The sequence below is a fragment of the Macaca fascicularis genome, chromosome 9 (genome assembly GCF_037993035.2).
Source record: "Macaca fascicularis isolate 582-1 chromosome 9, T2T-MFA8v1.1".
Taxonomy (NCBI): Eukaryota; Metazoa; Chordata; class Mammalia; order Primates; family Cercopithecidae; genus Macaca; species Macaca fascicularis.
In genome coordinates, this window is record NC_088383.1 from 18,127,813 (window position 1) to 18,146,100 (window position 18,288).

The 18,288-nt window shown below is 43.4% G+C and overlaps 1 protein-coding gene across 1 annotated transcript; it reads left to right on the top strand.

Moving 5' to 3' along the window:
• The first annotated feature begins 10,089 nt into the window (after nt 1-10,089).
• Nucleotides 10,090-18,288, top strand: VIM (vimentin). Its single transcript, XM_045399641.2, has 9 exons — nt 10,090-10,797; nt 11,462-11,522; nt 14,422-14,517; nt 14,605-14,766; nt 15,518-15,643; nt 15,995-16,215; nt 16,649-16,692; nt 17,095-17,180; nt 17,929-18,288. The coding sequence occupies exons 1-9, from the start codon at nt 10,235-10,237 to the stop codon at nt 17,968-17,970; spliced, it is 1,401 nt and encodes a 466-aa protein (XP_045255576.1). The 5' UTR covers nt 10,090-10,234; the 3' UTR covers nt 17,971-18,288.

Sequence of the window (18,288 nt, forward strand, 5' to 3'; positions counted from 1 at the left end):
ACACATAAATATCTCTGCAGTGTGTTCTATCACACCTGTCTGAAGTTCTACAGATGCTATTTGAGTAAATTACAATATTGTATTGGAACAATTTCTCATAATTTATGTTACAAAGAACATGTACTTAATCTATATTAAGCTTGAGGACCCCAGAATTTTTTGTCCATATGCCACATATCCATATGAGTCACATTAGAGAACATATTTCTAGTACTTAGTTAATTAGAAATACAAAACCTTATTCAGTGGTTTAGAAATCGTCATGGTAGAATTATGAAGAGGGCTGCCAAATCCTTTATTCTGCTACAGTTAACTCTGAATGGTCTTTCTTTACTTATATCTCATTGTAATGTTAATGAATTTGCTTATCTTTTCATCCTTGCATATTGTCATTATGTCATTTTACATTTCCTTCCATTTGCTACATGGCTTCATTTAGGGTTACTTTGTGTTATTTTTTTTCTAGAATTTGTCTTTGATTTCCATTTCCAACCTCTGCAAATCATACTGATCTTTGTCGCCATATACAAAAACCAAAGCCTGAGAGGTTTATTTTAAACTCTGAGTTGATCAAACATATTCACAATTAAATATAACATTTAATATACTGAAGAAAATCATTTCACTGGCTGAGTGAATGTGATATGCCAGAGTTGAAGCATCTCCCAATTGTCCATTTTTGGAAATATCAGTCAATTCGTTAATCAGTTTTGAAATATGTAAGATGCAGTTCCATTATATTTCGCAGATTTATAGGAAAGAGATTATGACTATATAGATGGTCAATAATCCCCTTCCAATGTCACAGGTTACCACAAAGGCAAATAAAAATTTATATTAAAAATTTCTCTGTTCTTTAAAAGAAAATTAGTCAATTGATATGCACATCAATGGTAGACTGGTTAAGGAAAATGTGGTACATATACACCATAGAATACAATGCAACCATGAAAAAGAATGACCATGAAAAAGAATGACATCTGCCAGGCACAATGGCTCACACCTGTAATCCCAGCACTTTGAGAGGCCAAGGTGGGTGGATCACCTGAGGTAAGGAGTTCGAGACCAGCCTGGCCAACATGATGAAACCCCATCACTACTAAAATACAAAAATTAGCCAGGCGTGGTGGCATGCACCTGTAATCCCAGTTACTTGGGAGGCTGAGGCAGGAGAATTGCTTGAACCTGGGAGGCAAAGGTTGCAGTGAGCCGAGATCACGCCACTGCACTCCAACCTGGGGGACAGTGAGACTCTGCCTCAAAAAAAAAAAAAAAAAAAAAAAGAATAAAGAAAAAAAGACATCATGTCCTTTGCAGGAACATGGATGGAGCCAGAGACCATCATCCTTCGCAAACTAATGCAGGAACAGAAAAGCAAATACTGCATGTTGTCACTTATAAGTGGCAGCTAAGATGAGAACACGTGGACACAAAGAGGGTAACAACAGACACTGGGGCCTACTTAAGGGTGGAGGGTGGAAGAAGGGAGAGGGTAAGAAAAAATAACTATTGGACAATGGGCTTGGTACCTGAGTGATGAAGTCATCCATACAACAAACCCATGTGACACGAATTTACCTGTATAACAAACCTGCACATGTACCCTTGAACCTAAAATAAAAGTTAAAAAAGAAAATTGTGCTATTAAACAAAATTATTATTAGGTCCCTTACCTAAATATCTTGAGAAAAAAACTTCTACCACTTGGGAACTACATGACCTCCTCAAAGGAGACAGAGTAAATTCCCAAGATGCCAATTGCATAACCTTTTTTTCTCTCTCTCTAAAAAAAAAAAAAAAAAAAAAAAAAAAAAGGAAAAACAGAAAAACAACATCATAGGCCGCTGGGCAAATACCTGATAGTTTTCTTATGGTAGTCTCACTCAGCCAGTAACTAAACTGGGATGATGTCATTTCGGGCTCTTTCAAATGACATGAGGTTTTTATAACTGGATTGATGATTTTTTTGTTTGTTTGTTTGTGGTTGTTACTGTTTTTTGATCAAGTGAACTAATACTGAACATCTGGCGTTAGTTCTTTGTCCAACATCAGCTGGAATTTATTTTTGCACTAGATTTCTCCTCCATATGTTAATTAAACTCTTGTGTTTTCCCTACATACTTACCCCCTTCTCTTTCCTCTGTCACAGACTGTGAATTAGACTTTGATGAAGTTGAAAATTACTTAAAATCTACAGGGAATTGTTACCTGTGTTTTCCCCCTCGCATGTTCAAAGATATCTCCCAGAAAGTGTCTTCATGGTTTTTTCTTTCCCTTCTAATGTTTTAAACACTATTTTAGAGAATCGTGATGAAGTTCATGATTTTACACTAATTGTGGGAACAAGGCTAATTCACTCAAAGCAGCTAAATGACAATATAAGACCGTCTACTTTAATCCTTTAGGTGAACAGATTAAAAGTGCTTAGAAATGCTGCAGACCCTGGGCCTGGTCTGATAGCGGTCGGTGAGCATTAGATTCTCGCAGGAGCGTGAACCCCATTGTGTAGTGTGCATACAAGGGATCTAGGTTGTGTGCTCTTTATGAGAATGTAAGGCCTGATGATCCCTCATTGTCTCCCATCATCCCCAGATGGGACCATATCATTGCAGGAAATTATATGGAAATCAGGGCTCCTACTGATTTTACATTATGGTGAGCTGTAGAATTATTTCATTATATATTACAATGTAATAATAGAAATAAAGTGCACAATAAATGTAATGTACTTGAATCATCCCGAAACCATCACCCCGGACGCCTGGTCCATGGAAAAATTGTCTTCATGGAATCGGTCCCTGGTGCCAAACAAGCTGGGGACCACTGCTGGATAATGTAAAACCACACTGTCCAGTTATAGCTCACCTCCGTGAGACTACAATTCATATAGACCAGAGAAGGGAAGATACTTCCAGGTTAAGGTACCTGAATTAACTGTCTTTCAACTCAAATTAACTTTCCAACTAATTATTTCTATTATTTCTGTCTGGAAGGCATCTATGCTTTCTTTTCTTTTCTTTTTTTTTTTTTTTTTTTTTGAGATGTAGCCTTGTTCTGTTGCCAGGTTGGGGTACAGTGGCACAATCTCGGCTCACTGCAACCTCCGCCTCCTGGGTTCAAGCGATTATCCTGCCTCAGCCTCCCGAGTAGCTGGGAGTACAGGCGCAGATCACCACACCCAGCTAATTTTTGTATTTTTAGTAAAGACAGGGTTTCACCATGTTGGCCAAATTGGTCTCAATCTCTTGACCTCGCGATCCGCCCACCTCAGCCTCCCAAAGTGCTGGGATTACAGGTGTGGGCCACCACATCCGGCCTCATTTATTCTTTTAATTACCCTGTTCACAAGGCTCAGAGCCCACTCGATTTTGCTTATCCTCTCGCCCTTAAATATCACAATTGCTAAAATCATCTCCGCCTCAGGCTCCCTTTACCATTCACTTGATCTACCTCAAGCAGACCTCAAATCAGCCTCGTTCTCCAATCCTAAAATACAGCTACAAGCATGTCTTTCTCCCAGTTGAAATTCACAGTGCATTCCCACTGCCCACCACATTAATTATCAACTCCTCTTCCTGGCATTTACCCGTCCAACGCATAATCCCACGTTAACTTTCAGTTCCCTTTCTCCCCTACAAATACTCCGTAATCCAGCAACCCTGGGATTATTCCTGTTCCCTAAATGTCCTCAGCACTCTGCCACCCACACAGTTTTTGCTTATACTGTTTGGTCAGCACTAGAGCAACCTTTCTTTGCCTTGAGAAGCTGTAGAAATTGTACTCATTCTTCAAATACTGTCTTTTCTAATGACAATTTCTGTTCTCCCCCGAGTAGATATGATCATTTGTTTTCTCAACAATATGTAACTTATTTTTCGGTATAGTATTATAGTTTTTTTTAAAAAAAAATTTAGATTTAGGGGGTACACGTGCAAGTTTGTTACGTGGATATGTTGTGTGATACTGAGGTTTGGGCTTCTAATGATCCCGCTGCCCAAATAGCGAACATAGTACTTGATAGGCAGTCTTTCAGTCCTTGCCTCCTCCCTTCCTTCCCACTTTGGGAATCCCTAGTGTTTATTGTTTCCCTCTTTGTCTCTGTGTATACTCAATGTTTAGCTCCCACTTAGAAGTAAGAACAAGCAGTATTTGGTTTTCTGTTTAGCTGCATTAATTTGCTTAGGTTTATGGTTTCTAGTTGTATCCATGTTACTATAAAGGACATGATTTCATCCTTTTTTATGTTATATAATATTCCACAGTGTATATGCACCACGTTTTCTTTATCCAATCCACTGTTAATGGGCACCTGTGCTGATTCCATGTCTTTGTTATTGTGAATAGTGCCGCAATGATTATTTCTCCATCTAAACTCTTCAGTATTTAATCCTATCTGTGCAACAGCACTCACTTACCTCATTCTGCTATGTATTCCAACTCTTTATCTGCTTTCTAATCCTTATACAAGGCTATGAGATCCCTAGAGGCATAAAAAGTATCTTACTTACTGAAATATACTAAGATACATTGCAGGCAGTGCAAAAAAATATGAATACATCTATCTGTTGAGTGGAATATGAGGAAAGACCTGAGGGTGGAGGAAATGTACTATATTCATGGAATAAGAAGGAGCTTAGGGTTCTACTGAAATTGCTGCCTGGGGGGAACAGTGGGAAATGAGGATGGATATACATACTTAACATAGCTTCCAAAGGCCACCAGTTAACTATGATCCTCAACTTCCTCTGCAGCAAAATTTCTGTTTTCCTCACAGTCTTTATCACCACTTGCAATTATTTTGTTTGTTTCTTTACGAGTATTGTCTCTCTGAATCATATACATATACACACTCAACACTACATTCCAAGAGGCTTTGGGCCATACCTGCTTTTGTCCCTTCCCCAGTGTCTACCAGACTGCCTGGTACATGGCAAATATTCAATAAATACATTTGGAGTAAATGAATAAAAGTTGTGTACCATGATACCTTGTGAAGATTAAATGCAGTCATGTCTAAAGTGACTAGCACAATGCTTAAACATAATAAGCACCAGTAAATATTAGCCCCACACACTATTTCTTCCTTCTATGAACTACCCATGTATTAATGTATATATTCGACAGATGTGCCTGGCTTTTCTCTAGCCACTGGAAATACAATGGTGAACAAAAAAGAGAAAAATTCCTGCCTTCCCTTATGGAGATTACATTCTAGTGAGGAGATGAGCAATTCCCACCAAGAAGTTTAAAGAAGGAAGTTTTTTGCCAACTGTGGGGGCTCATGCATGTAATCCCAGCATTTTGGGAGGCCAATGCTGGAGGATTGCTTGAGCCCAGGAGTTCAAGACCAGCTTGGGCAACATAGCAAGATCCTGGCTCTACAAGAAATAAAAAGTTAGCTGGGCATGGGTGGCACACACATGTAATCCCAGTTTCTTGGGAGGCTGAGGCAGTAGGAATGCTTGAGCTCAGAAGTTAAGAGGCTGCAGTGAGCTATGATTGCACCACTCCAGACTAGGCAACAGAGCAAGCCTTTGTCTCTAAATATATATATATGAATTATATATATATATATATATATAATATATATTTTTTAAAGAAAAAGGGGTGATGGCTTGAAGATAGATGCATTGGTGGGAGAAAAAAAGGATGGAGGAATGGAAGCCAACTGCAGTATTGCAGGAAGGCGGTACGAAATGGCTTGGATCTGAGTGACAGCAACGTAACAGAGGAATGGATCCAGAAAGAGCGGGGCATGATACCCATTGGATCTGGGATGGAAGAGTTAGAAAGTGGCAATGATGAAAGTTTCCAATCTTGTTGTTTCGTTGCGTTGCCCTGAATAGACAGGGAAGCTGGCAAGGGAAGCGACGGTGGTTCATGGGTTTTAGGGCGTGAGGTAAGCTAAACCCAATCTCGCATGTGATTCCTCCTAAGAGGCAAAACGGAATCTACGTGAAAAATTTTAACTCACAAATGAAAGTAAAGTTTTAGAATGCAGGTGAAAACAAACTCCCTTCTTATATATTACGATCACTGCTACATCATTTGATTTTGCTTTTTACATCATTTTACATCATAAACATGGTGTTGTAGCTGTCTGCCAAATTCTTCTAAAAATCTGCCCCTTAGCAGCAAGATCTGTGTTAATCATCCCATCTCTTCAGTTCCTGGAACGTAGTAGGTCCCTAAATAATAAGTCCAGCACTTAATATTTGTGAATTGAACTGGTTGATAATAAGCAAAATTTTGTTATCAAGACAAACAGAAAACAGATGTGCATTTAGAGTCAGAAAGGCCTCGATTCAAATTCTTGTCCCCTTCTTCCCTCCCCTGCTAGTCATACGACCGCAAGAAAATTGTTAGCCTGCATCTTAGACTCCTCATTAGTGAAGTGGATGATCAAGTCTATCTTGCAGGAGGGTGTGAGTGCGTTAAGTTAAATTAAATGTATACACAGTGCCTGTCATCCAGTTGGTATCAACATTAAAGTAGTTATACTATTATTATTACCTGTATTTCCATGGATTTTAGGTTTTGATATGGTTTTCACCCTCTCACTCTACCCTCCTCCTTCTTTCTAACATTCCATCCAAACAGTCCTGCTAGATGCTGTTCTCTTGGCACGGCTAGCCAGCTTTCCCAAAGCCTCCATAGGCCACTAAGCTTCTGTCCACACGGCTGGCTGGTCCGTCAGTTTAAGTCACCCAATTCAACTGACATCATGACAGCTTGCAAATTCCAAAATCACTGTTGGTAATTTAGATGTGGTAGTGTTTATGCCTGCGCTATGAATTACACCACCATGTCTTTATTTATATGCAACTCACATCATGCTGTGTTGAAAGCAGCTTCCTAGTCCAGCACTTAAAAATACTTCTGAGATAGGTTTTCATAGCAATCAAAAAATAAACACAAAACCCGTGAAAGCTATGTCTGTGTACCCAAAAGATACCTAAGAACATAGTAGCATAGAGAGCAGGCTGAGTTGTCTCACTCAAGGATGTAAGTTCAGATTCATTGATCTCCCTGACTGATGACTATCACCCATTGATTGAGGCACTGTATATCTTATCTGAGAATGAAATGAATTCTTAAGTCTCATGAATTCTACATTAATGAGTGAAAGTGTTTTTGTAGCTTTCACTTCTCTTACAGCCCACCAAAAACAATGGTATTTTCTAACAGGAAGCACACATTGAACGCTGTATATGTGTATATGTATATGTGTGTGTAGTACATACATATACTTTATTTTGAGACAGGTTCTCACTCTGTTGCCCAGGGTGGAGTGCAGTGGTGTGCACAGCCCACTGCAGCCTCAATTTCCCAGGTTCAAGCAATCCTCCTACCTTAGTCTCCCAAGTAGCTGGGACCACAGGTGTGCACCACCATGCCTGGCGAATTTTTTTTGTTTCATATATATATATATGTTAGAGATGGAGTCTCACTATGTTGCCTAAGCTGTTCTCAAACTCCCGATGTCAAGCAATCCTCCTGCTTTGGCCTCCCAAAGTGCTGGGATTACACAACACTTACACTTTTATACACTCTATGTGCATCAAACAAACATGTATGTGGCAAGAGAGCAGCCTGTCACAGCCCTGAGACTTCAGAATGGGGACAGGTTGGAAGGAAGAGCTACCTATCCCTGAGATGATGAAGAGAACCGGTGCCCATTCCAGGAGACATCACCACAGCCCTGAGGAGTCAGCTATGGGCACCAGCAGGGCACAGTGCCACACTGCGCCAATGCCTTGTCCTCCTTTTCCATAGTGAGTCAGTCCGCAAGTGTCCCCTGACAGTGCCACCGCATTGCCCTGGGATCGGCATTGCATGTAGAAGTGAGTTCCACACTCTCTTCCTCCCATACAGAGATCGCCTTTCTCATTCTAAGGGTTCCAGGCAAACTCACAATGGTGACATTTGCTGAGCAGTGGCTTGAATAAAGGGCTCTCAGAAAGCAAGATGTAACTCAGAGCATAGGTTTGTCCTCCAGGGCACCCAGCCCCAGGAATGCTCTTGGGGAATGACCTGCAGCCTCCCAGTGAAAGAGAGAATAAAAGAAAGCCCCAGCAGGCGAGCTGGGCAGTAGAGAGTCCTGTAATTCCACCTTGGCAGCACCATTTGCAAGAACGAACCGGGATAAGGTAAACAAAATATTGCCTAAAAGAGGCTTGTCCGAAGAAGTCAGAAGAAGCTCTTCATTGGCCTCTAAATTATTTTTCTTAAATACCAGGTAACCTGCAGTACCCCTTGCCCCCACCAAAAAGAAAGAAAGAAAGAAAGAAATGCATTTTTTTCCCTCCTATCCACTGCAGAATCGATTTTACAGTGGTTCTGTAGTTAATCCTTTCAGTACACCATAAATCTAAATACTCAAAAAACCTGTGCTTTTTCAATTGCTACTAAATCACAAGAAGACTGATTTACATAGCCGCCTTTTATCTCCCTTGGCTGGTGAGTACTCAGCTCTGCTCGTTACTAATATTGAAACAACAGCCCTTGAATTGAGTGATTTCCCTAGAAAGGTTAAGATGACCGAATCTGAACACTCCCTCCGTGCCTGGGACACGAAGTTTTTTGCTCCGTGGACAGTTTTATCCCCCCTCACCCCAAGGTCAATTGCACGAATTCTTCTGGAAAACAGGACCTGTGACATTTCCCAGACAAATCACCGTGAACCCTGCACTGTGCATTGCTGTCCTAAAATTAACACACAAATCTATTGCCGCCAAACATTCTGTCATTTGTGTTATATAATTGCCTTTCATTTGAACTCATTAATCAAATTGGGGTTTTTAAGCAACACCTAATTAATTATTTCATTGGCTCAAATTATACCTTTAATAACTTCCACCAGGGTGAAAACCACTGATCACTGAGTTCGATTTTGAAACTACGGACGTTGAGTTTCCTCTTTCACCCAGAATTTTCAGATCTTGTTTAAAAAGTTGGGTGTGGTTTCACGCGGGGAGGGGGAAGAGCGAGAGGAGACCGGAGGGACGGGGGCGGGGACTCTGCAAGAAAAACCTTCCCGGTGCAATCGTGATCCAGGAGGCCCACGTATGGCGCCTCTTCAAAGGCTGAAGAAGTTTCTTACTAACAAAAAGTCCACACATCGAGCAAAGTCAGGCTTTAGCGAGTTATAAGAACTTAGAGGCGCTCTTGTCCCCCAAAGGGCCCCACCGCACACATCAAAGCGATGGCCCAGCTCTAAGTTGGTAGGACTGGGAACCAGCAGCACGCGCGGAGCCGCGGAGACTCGAGTCAATCTGGTCTAACGGTTTCCCCTAAACCGCTTAGCAGCCCTCAATCGGCGGGACAGCAGGGCGCGGTGAGTCACCACCGGTGACTCAGCGACCCCACCCCTCTCCCTCGGGCTTTCCTCTGCCACCGCCGCCTGGCAACTCCCGCCGTCCGAAGCTGGACTGAGTCCGTTAGGTCCCTCGATAGAGCCTCCCCTCCCCCCCAACATCTCCCAGCCAAGGCAAGTCGACTGACAGAGGCGCGGGCCGGAGCAGCCCCCCTTTCCAAGCGGGCGGTGAGCGAGGCTGCGCGGGGCCCTGAGCCCTGCGTTCCTGAGCTGTGCGCGCCCCCATCCCGCGTTCCAATCTCAGGCGCTCTTTGTTTCTTTCTCAGCGACTTCAGATCTGCCGGATCCCTTACTCTTCCCTCTTCCCGCTCCTTTGCTCGCGGGTCTCCCCACCTGACCGCAGCCCCGAGGCAGCCGCGCGCTTCCTCCCACGCCCCTCTGGCGCGGTGCCACCGGACTCCTCTGGTTCAGTCCCGGGCGGATCCCCCCTCACCGCGCGACCCCGCCTTTTTCAGCACCCCAGGGTGAGCCCAGCTCAGACTATCATCCGGAAAGCCCCAAAAGTCCCAGCCCAGCGCTGAAGTAACGGGACCATGCCCAGTCCCAGGCCCTGGAGGAGAAAGGCTCGAGGGCGCCCCCACCCCACCCGCCCACCCTCCCCGCTTCTCGCCAGGTCCCTATTGGCTGGCGCGCTCCGCCGCTGGGATGGCAGTGGGAGGGGACCCTCCTTCCTAATGCGGTTATAAAAACAGCGCCTTCGGCGGGGTCCAGTCCTCTGCCACTCTCGCTCCGAGGTCCCCGCGCCAGAGACTCAGCCGCGCTCCCACCACCCACACCCACCGCGCCCTCGTCCGCCTCTTCTCTAGGAGCCAGTCCGCGCCACCGCCGCAGCCCAGCCCATCGCCACCCTCCGCAGCCATGACCACCAGGTCCGTGTCCTCGTCCTCCTACCGCAGGATGTTCGGCGGCCCGGGCACCGCGAGCCGGCCGAGCTCCAGCCGGAGCTACGTGACTACGTCCACCCGCACCTACAGCCTGGGCAGCGCGCTGCGCCCCAGCACCAGCCGCAGCCTCTACGCCTCGTCCCCGGGCGGCGTGTATGCCACGCGCTCCTCTGCCGTGCGCCTGCGGAGCAGCGTGCCCGGGGTGCGGCTCCTCCAGGACTCGGTGGACTTCTCGCTGGCCGACGCCATCAACACCGAGTTCAAGAATACCCGCACCAACGAGAAGGTGGAGCTGCAGGAGCTGAATGACCGCTTCGCCAACTACATCGACAAGGTGCGCTTCCTGGAGCAGCAGAATAAGATCCTGCTGGCCGAGCTCGAGCAGCTCAAGGGCCAGGGCAAGTCGCGCCTGGGGGACCTCTACGAGGAGGAGATGCGGGAGCTGCGCCGGCAGGTGGACCAGCTAACCAACGACAAAGCCCGCGTCGAGGTGGAGCGCGACAACCTGACCGAGGACATCATGCGCCTCCGGGAGAAGTAAGGCTGCGCCCATTGCAAGTCGCTGGGCCTCGGGAGGGGGCTGGAGGGAGAGGGGAACGCCCCCCGCCCCCGCCAGGGCTGCCACGCCCTTGGGGATGAGGCCCGGGGGAGGCCTGCCGGGGGGACTGCGGAGAGCAGCGGCTGTGGCTGTGGCGGCGCAGCCCCGCCCAGAACCCAGACCTTGCAGTTCGCATTTCCCCCTCTGTCCCCACACATTGCCCAAGGACGCTCCGTTTCAAGTTACAGATTTCTTAAAACTACCACTTTGTGTGCAGTTGAAGGCCCTTGGGCACAATGAGAGCGAGTCCTCCAAACTTTTATAAAGTTTCCTGCCCCTTCTGGCGGGCGGCCAATCGCCGGGCGGGCGAAGGAAGGAGGGGAAGGCGGTGGAGGGAGCGAGACAAAGGGATGGTCTCTCGGGGGTGGGTATGGCGGCGCTGTCCTGCAGGTCTGTGCGGCGACCGTGATTGCCCCTCTGCGCGGTGCCCAAGGTCCCACTGAAACCTGCCGAGGGCCACAGGCCTGAAAGCTGCAAGCGCTAGTTGCGCCGAGGTGGCGCAGCGGCTCTGGAGGCGCAGCGCGGCTACGTGGTGGTTGGGTGTGGCCGCCCCGCCCCTGGCGGTTTCCCAGTTCCCCTTTGGTTAATGCGCAACTGTTTCAGATTGCAGGAGGAGATGCTTCAGAGAGAGGAAGCCGAGAACACCCTGCAATCTTTCAGACAGGTTTGTAGGCTCTCTTCCCACTCGCAGCTACCTGACCCCACCCAACACAACCCACGAGCAATTCTAAAAGTTGCTTAACCCACGTCTAAAAAGTGCAAAACTTCAGGGCTGCGCGTAAAGCCCTCTAGTGGCGGGAAGACCACAGATTGGAGCTTCTCATTATTAGAAAAAATATTAATAAAACCGCTTGGACGATTTTTTTGGGGGACGGAGTCTCACTCTGTCGCCCAGGCTGGAGTGCAGTGGCGAGATCTTGGCTCGCAGCAACCTCTGCCTCCCGGGTTCAAGCGATCCTTGAATGATTTCTAAGCCGTTCCTTGGGACATAAAGAAAAATCTTTTAACTTTCTACTTTGTTTTCAAAATGTTGCACAGTTTTGCAACACATTGACCTTCTGGTTTCGAACGGTCACAATTTTAGATTGTGGTTTGCCAAAGTCAAGTCGCTTAATTTTTACAAGGTCACAAAAAGCGCAGTTATGCCCTACAGTTTAAAATGGAAAACGTGTTGGAAGATAAGAAAACTTAGTTTCCAACTGGAATGGAGCCAGCAAGTTTCTTTTCTTCTTTGCAACTTCTATTGTGGCATTAAAGTTCGATGGAAGTATCACTATGCACAACTATTTTGTGATCTAATAAGGGTGAAAAGGAGCCATCTGTCCCCTCGGCTGAGGGGTATTAATGGTTTCTATGGGCTTCACTATGGAATGTAGATACAGACATTCTGGCAAATGTGGTGGCTGTGGACAGAAATAATAGGAGTCTTTGTGTTCCCGGGGAAGCTTTGCAGCAGGCTACATTCTTATTGAATATGTAGTGATGTAAGCACGGTTCTAATTGGACACAAGTATTTGCTAACATCCGTTATCTAATATCTGGCCCAGACTTGAGAAGTATGTAATGTAAAAAGTTTTTAAAGCTACAAACATACCTCACATTTTGAAAGTCCTTTCTTGATTGGATTCTTGTATTCTTTAGCACTCTCGCCATAAAAAATAATAATAATAGTAATAAATCTAAGGCTGAAAAATTCAATTTTAACTAAAGGGTTTTTGTGCGTTTTTTTTTTTCCCACCAAAATTGGATGGACTTATAGAATTTTTGACTTAAAATTGGAATCCAGAAGCCAGAAGATCCCCATTATAGTCTATAGTTTTATTCCCTGGAATATTTACTGGGATTAACTACAAAGCACTCTCAGATGAATAGTGTAGTACAACATTTTGAAACTGAAATACATTTACCAAATTAATTTAACCACAGCAATGTGTGGTTCATTTTAGTCCTTGAGCATTTTTGATTATCATACCTGTAATGTTTTCTGCAGAGTAGTGAGTTAACGTAAAACAACATCAATACAAAAGATCCTCTGTTTCGAGATTAAGCAAAATTCCTCATTCTCTTTAAGCAAAATTCCTCATTCTCTTCAATGTAATAGTAATACCACATTGATCTTTCTTTGGAGATTAGTAAAATATCTTTTATGTATTTCTTAGGGCTTAGCAAGTAAAAATGAATGTTTTCATCAAGTCTGATCTTTTTATCACCCACTCTTCATTCATTTTTCCACTAAGGTGATAGAAAAGTCTCAACAGTTTAAGACCATAAGGCTATAAACTGAACTCCAAATATAATTGCTGACAAGATAAACAATCCTCACGCATCCTTTTGAGAGGAAATAAAATCTTAGTTGCAAGATTACATGTTCTGAATTGGAATGTTGAGCTTTACAAATGGAAACATAGAAGGACAGCTGAATCAGCAAAAATCCTTCATGTAGTTTCATTCTCTGCAAGTTTGACCAGTCATTCTGAAACAGGCCAACTGAACGGATACAGTGGCAAGCGAAAAAGACACGCCTTTGTAGGATGAGTCAAAGGAGTTTTAGAAGAAAAATCCATCAGAGAAAGCAGAGAAAATACAGTTCAGAGTTACATTTCTTTTCCAATTTTTCCTGAACTGAATCTTTGGCAGCATATCCTGAATTGGGTTATTATTGAATATAAATCTAGCCTTGTACAATGGATGCCACATGATTGCATATTTGCTTTGGAGCCTAAGGATAAGTTTCAAAAGATTTGAGTGGGGAAAAAAAGCTAAAACTCTTGAAGCACAAGTTTCTGTTCTCCATGTACTCAAGTGTACATGAAGTTATGAAAATTTGTCCACCTCTATCATCATGTTATTCCATGAAATTACAAAACAAATCTTAACAATGTTGTGGCATAGATTTTCTAGATTTAAAAAGTAATTAAATTAAAGGAATTACTTTCTTTTTTGAGACAGAGTGTCACTCTGTTGCCCAGGCTGGAGTGCAGTGGCGCTATGTCAGCTCACTACAACCTCTGCCTCCTAGGGTTGAAGAAATTATCCTGCCTCAACCTCTCAAGTAGCTGGGACTACAGGTGTGTGCCACCCACCCAGCTAATTTTTGTATTTTCAGTAGAGATGGGGTTTCGCCATGTTGGCTAGGCTGGTCTCAAACTCCTGACCTCAAGTGATCCACCCGCCTCGGCCTCCCAAAGTGCTGGGATTACAAGCAAGAGCCACCATGACCAGCCTTAAAAAATAATTTTAAAATGTCACAGGTAAAATGTGGATTCAGTCATGATTGAGTGCAGTTTACCATGTGTGTGGACGTTTATTTATTTTAAAATTGTCCATTCACCACCTTGAGTAAAACACAAGGGGTCACAATTAAAATATATTAGTGAGCAGGAGAAAGCACAGCATATTATAGCACTGAATGATTTATAAACCTATTCAAGGGTCATAAAATGTGTCAACACCTTTTCTATAGTAAGGAGACTAGGTTCAGATGGTTAATCTAAGACAAATAAATGAGATAAGCCATAGACTTTTACATCCTCCATGTCCTGTCTTTTCTCTGTTCAAAATAGGATGTTGACAATGCGTCTCTGGCACGTCTTGACCTTGAACGCAAAGTGGAATCTTTGCAAGAAGAGATTGCCTTTTTGAAGAAACTCCATGAAGAGGTTAGTGGAGTGACTTTTGGGGAATGAATGAGGGTAAGGCAGCCCCCACGGCTGGCACAGCTGACCGTCTGTCTGTTCTTTTTGCAGGAAATCCAGGAGCTGCAGGCTCAGATTCAGGAACAGCATGTCCAGATCGATGTGGATGTTTCCAAGCCTGACCTCACGGCTGCCCTGCGTGACGTACGTCAGCAATATGAAAGTGTGGCTGCCAAGAACCTGCAGGAGGCAGAAGAATGGTACAAGTCCAAGGTAGGAAACAAATCAGTGTGGCTTGAACAAAAGAAAAGCATTGTGTTCTCAATACCCCATACCTGTGTGCGATTCCTAAATATCCTCTAGCTCCAATGCAAAGCTGGCTTTGACTTCTTGCTCACATTGTGTTTGTCGCCACGGCCTTCCCACCACTCACATCACCTCCTTTATATATATATATGTATATTTATGAGACAGAGTCTTGCTCTACTGCCCAGGCTGAAGCGCAGTGGCATCATCTTGGCACACGGCAGCCTCCGCCTCCCAAGTTCAAGTGGTTCTCCTGTCTCAGCCTCCTAAGTAGCTGGGACCACAGGCAAGCACCACCATGTCTGGCTAATTTTTGTCTTTTTAGTAGAGATGGGGTTTCACCATGTTGATCAGGCTGCTCTCAAACTTCTGACCTCAGGTGATCCACCCGCCTTAGCCTCCCAAAATGTTGGGATTACAGGTGTGAGCCACCACACCTGGCCACATCACCTCGTTCAGAATAGCAGACTCCCTTTTCCCTAACCTTGCCTCCAAGTAAACCCCAATGCCATACCTTTGACGTCCACTGTGTTGAAATGAGCATAGTAGAGTGAACTTTGAAAATATTAATGTCAGTACTCCACTGCTCTTTCCCTGACTTTAAAACAGAAATTTAAACCTATACTGGAAGACATTCAGTGAGAAATACGATTTTTTTTCTAAGAGAATCAAAAGACTTGAATGTGAGCAATCTACATTTCTGTTTTCTTCCTAACAGTTTGCTGACCTCTCCGAGGCTGCCAACCGGAACAATGACGCCCTACGCCAGGCAAAGCAGGAGTCCAATGAATACCGGAGACAGGTGCAATCCCTCACCTGTGAAGTGGATGCCCTTAAAGGAACCGTGAGTACCAACCCTGCAGTAAAAGAGGGAAAATAATGACTCATTTTGTTGACTAAGCTCATGGTGATAACCTGAACAAAATGCTGAGTGAGTAAAAATTTATACCTTAATGCAAAGAAAATGAATTATCAAGACAGACTCAAAATGGACTTGATGGAGCTCTTGAAGGTTTTAGCTTGCATATATCATTGCTTCTCATATGAAGGACTTGGTACTTGTATTCTCCACCAAAAATTATAGTGGTCGCCATTTGCCACTAATGGAAATTATTGCAGAAGGTCTGTAAATGGTTCTGGGAACAGCTGGGGTTTTCTGAGAAATAACACCAGAGATCTTTCTCACCTCCTACAGAATGAGTCCCTGGAACGCCAGATGCGTGAAATGGAAGAGAACTTTGCCGTTGAAGCTGCTAACTACCAAGACACTATTGGCCGTCTGCAAGATGAGATTCAGAATATGAAGGAGGAAATGGCTCGTCACCTTCGTGAATACCAAGACCTGCTCAATGTTAAGATGGCCCTTGACATTGAGATTGCCACCTACAGGAAGCTGCTGGAAGGCGAGGAGAGCAGGTAGGGAACTCAGACTTGGATGCGTGAACTAATGGTGACCATTTGTTAGGCCCTGTGCCACTGGCCTCTAAGCACAGTGTCACATTTAGTCTTTAGAAAGTTTCTTTGAGATAACTACTTTCCACTTTTTGTAGAGGAGGAATTTGAATTGAGAGAGAGTAAATAACAGCAGAGCTGGGATTTGAACCCACAAATCTGTCAAAACCTCCACTCTTCTAACTCCTGTTCATGCCTCTGTGGAGAAAATGTAGTAACATATTTTAAATGTACTAACAAGACCAGTCGTAGGAAAATGTTTCTGAGACAAATCCCTAGTTTATGACTTAAAACAGTACATTCTCTTACATGACGAAAACGAGAAGTGCATTAATTTGTTCCTAGTGGTTGAAGTTATGTGCCTACAATTTTACTGTTTCTCTTCATCTGTTTATAGGATTTCTCTGCCTCTTCCAAACTTTTCCTCCCTGAACCTGAGGGGTAAGCATTTTATTTCCCTTTAAGAAAAACATCAGCAGCTTGTAACCATGGTGTTTATGTCAAAGCATTCTTTTTTTTAGGATATCTGAAAAATGCCATATAAGAGAAAACTCTGTAAAACATCTACTTTTCAAACCCAAGTACACTCTTGCACTCTATGCTCTAAGTTAAATGCAAACTCCTTTTTCCTTCTTCCTGCTGCAAGTGCTGTCTCATCCTGATTCTCAAGTGTGTCAGGGCCTGGGCTTGCAAACAGAGACTACTCAAAAATTATTTGGGGAGTAGCACTTCACACAATTGTCTCTCCCCCACAAATCATAATTGTTTCACTAAAATGGTTACTTGGTTTTTCTAAGAAAAAAGTCATTTGTACTCATTTTTGGCCTCTTTTTGTTTATTTAGAAACTAATCTGGATTCACTCCCTCTGGTGGACACCCACTCAAAAAGGACACTTCTGATTAAGACGGTTGAAACTAGAGATGGACAGGTTGGTATCTTTTAGGTAAAATGTAGAGTAATCTCAGACGGGAGTTGATATGTTTTCAATCAATGGATCTGCATCTCAGATACAGCAGGCTAATTTGAGAGGTTCAGGTTTCATTCATGCCTACTAAAAAAAGAATAGACTCCTTCTTCAGCAGTACACACAGCCAACTAATTATTTGGCTCCTGGATGTGAAGCTGAGATAGCAATCTTCCTACACTCCAAAATTAGTGATTTGCTTTGGTGCTTAATTTGAAGTGGGAGTAAGCTTCCTTAAACCACTTCCTAAAGCAGCTACAAGAAACAGCTTCACTAGACTACGTCAATATGGGGAATGCTTTGATCCTGGACATATGGCGTCTTCCCACCTCCATACTTTATAGATTCCTGAACCCATCTATATAATACAAGCATGTGCCATACGATCATTTAGTTTTAATATGTCTTCATTGCTTTTAAACTTGGCTGTGTTGTGTACAACTATTATACCATCCTTTATAAACACACTTTTTTTTAAAAAAAATTCTTTTTGTAAGTAACAACATTCCATTGGATTCTTATATTGCCTGTAGTGGAAGAGTCTTGTGTGTCTGCTGCTTCTAGCTTTCACTCGTGCAGAAGCAACATAACTGTCTGATTTGCACCATAAATTATATCTATTTAGCAGGATTTTTATTTGCCATGATATATAGGATAATTTAATCTTTGGCATGTGGCATTACATTTATTTGGGTTTTTTTTTTTTAAACAGGTTATCAACGAAACTTCTCAGCATCACGATGACCTTGAATAAAAATTGCACACACTCGGTGCAGCAATATATTACCAGCAAGAATAAAAAAGAAATCCATATCTTAAAGAAACAGCTTTCAAGTGCCTTTCTGCAGTTTTTCAGGAGCGCAAGATAGATTTGGAATAGGAATAAGCTCTAGTTCTTAACAACCGACACTCCCAAAAGATTTAGAAAAAAGTTTACGACATAATCTAGTTTACAGAAAAATCTTGTGCTAGAATACTTTTTAAAAGGTATTTTGAATATCATTAAAACTGCTTTTTTTCCAGCAAGTATCTGACCAACTTTTTCTGCTTCAATAAATCTTTGGAAAAACTC